The following is a 1,006-nucleotide window of genomic DNA, read 5'->3' on the forward strand; positions in this document are numbered from 1 at the left end:
GTATAATGGTAGGAAACACTGGTATGCCTTTTATATGAAGCTTAGAGGCAGATAATTTGCCTCGAGGAGTTTTAGTAATGAATTAGTGACATTATACATTGTTGTACTGTGTGAAGGTTCCACCTGTGCTCACCTGGCTGTGAGGACCAACACACCATAAACCAGGTAAGGTCTCAGTTGTTCTCTAACGCACCACTGCAGAAATCAAACTAATTTTAGGATCTGTTTTGTTTTCAGCACAGAGGAACCAAACCGGGAGTTCAGGTCTGGTTCTGAGGAACAGGAAGTAAATAATCAGATAAAATATATTAATGATGAAAAGAACCGGGTTTGAACAGCCTGCTGGTACCAACCTGTGCACACTCCTCTACAAACAACACAGGTTTTATTAAGACACATCACACACCTTCCTCCTCCTCTTCCTCGTCATCCTCCTCTTCCTCAACATAATCTCCATCATCCTCTTCATCCTGACAGACAGAATCAGAACATCAGAAATGGGTCAGCAGCGGCCCGGTGGTACCAAACACACTCACGCTCACCTGGATGCCCTCCTTCATCAAGTACGACAGGCCCACCTCGTCCTCGTCTCCCTCAGAACCCTCCTCCTCCTCTTCATCCTCCTCTTCATCATCGTCTCCTGGGGGACCAGCCTCATCATCCTCTTCTGGAACAGAACCAAGCATCAACCCTCAGAACCACTTAACTGGGTCAGGTTTTATATGAACTGGACCCAGACGGTCCAAACCCAAACCAGGGTCCAGTCTGCTGGACCCTGCTGGACCCTGCTGGACCTAGGCCTGTCATGATAACAAATTTTGCTGGATGATTAATTGTCTGGGGACCATTTTAAAACTAATATAATGATAATAGTGTAATATATAGTAGTATAAGATAACAGTGTAATATATAGTAGTATAATAAGATAATAGTGTAATATATATTAGTATAAGATAATAGTGTAATATATAGTAGTATAATAAGATAATAGTGTAATATATAGTAG

At 42.2% G+C, this 1,006-nt stretch overlaps 1 protein-coding gene across 1 annotated transcript; it reads right to left on the bottom strand.

Annotated features, from left to right (window-relative positions):
- Window positions 1-406: 406 nt before the first annotated feature.
- On the bottom strand, window positions 407-664 carry LOC106512183 (acidic leucine-rich nuclear phosphoprotein 32 family member E; the record flags this gene model as incomplete). The annotated part of the gene is given in 2 exon segments (XM_014000851.1): window positions 407-470; window positions 543-664. Coding segments are annotated over 2 exon segments (186 nt in total), but the record flags the coding sequence as incomplete, so codon positions are not given.
- Window positions 665-1,006: the final 342 nt, after the last annotated feature.

This window comes from Austrofundulus limnaeus, unplaced genomic scaffold (assembly GCF_001266775.1).
Source record: "Austrofundulus limnaeus strain Quisiro unplaced genomic scaffold, Austrofundulus_limnaeus-1.0 Scaffold4659, whole genome shotgun sequence".
Classification (NCBI taxonomy): domain Eukaryota; kingdom Metazoa; phylum Chordata; class Actinopteri; order Cyprinodontiformes; family Rivulidae; genus Austrofundulus; species Austrofundulus limnaeus.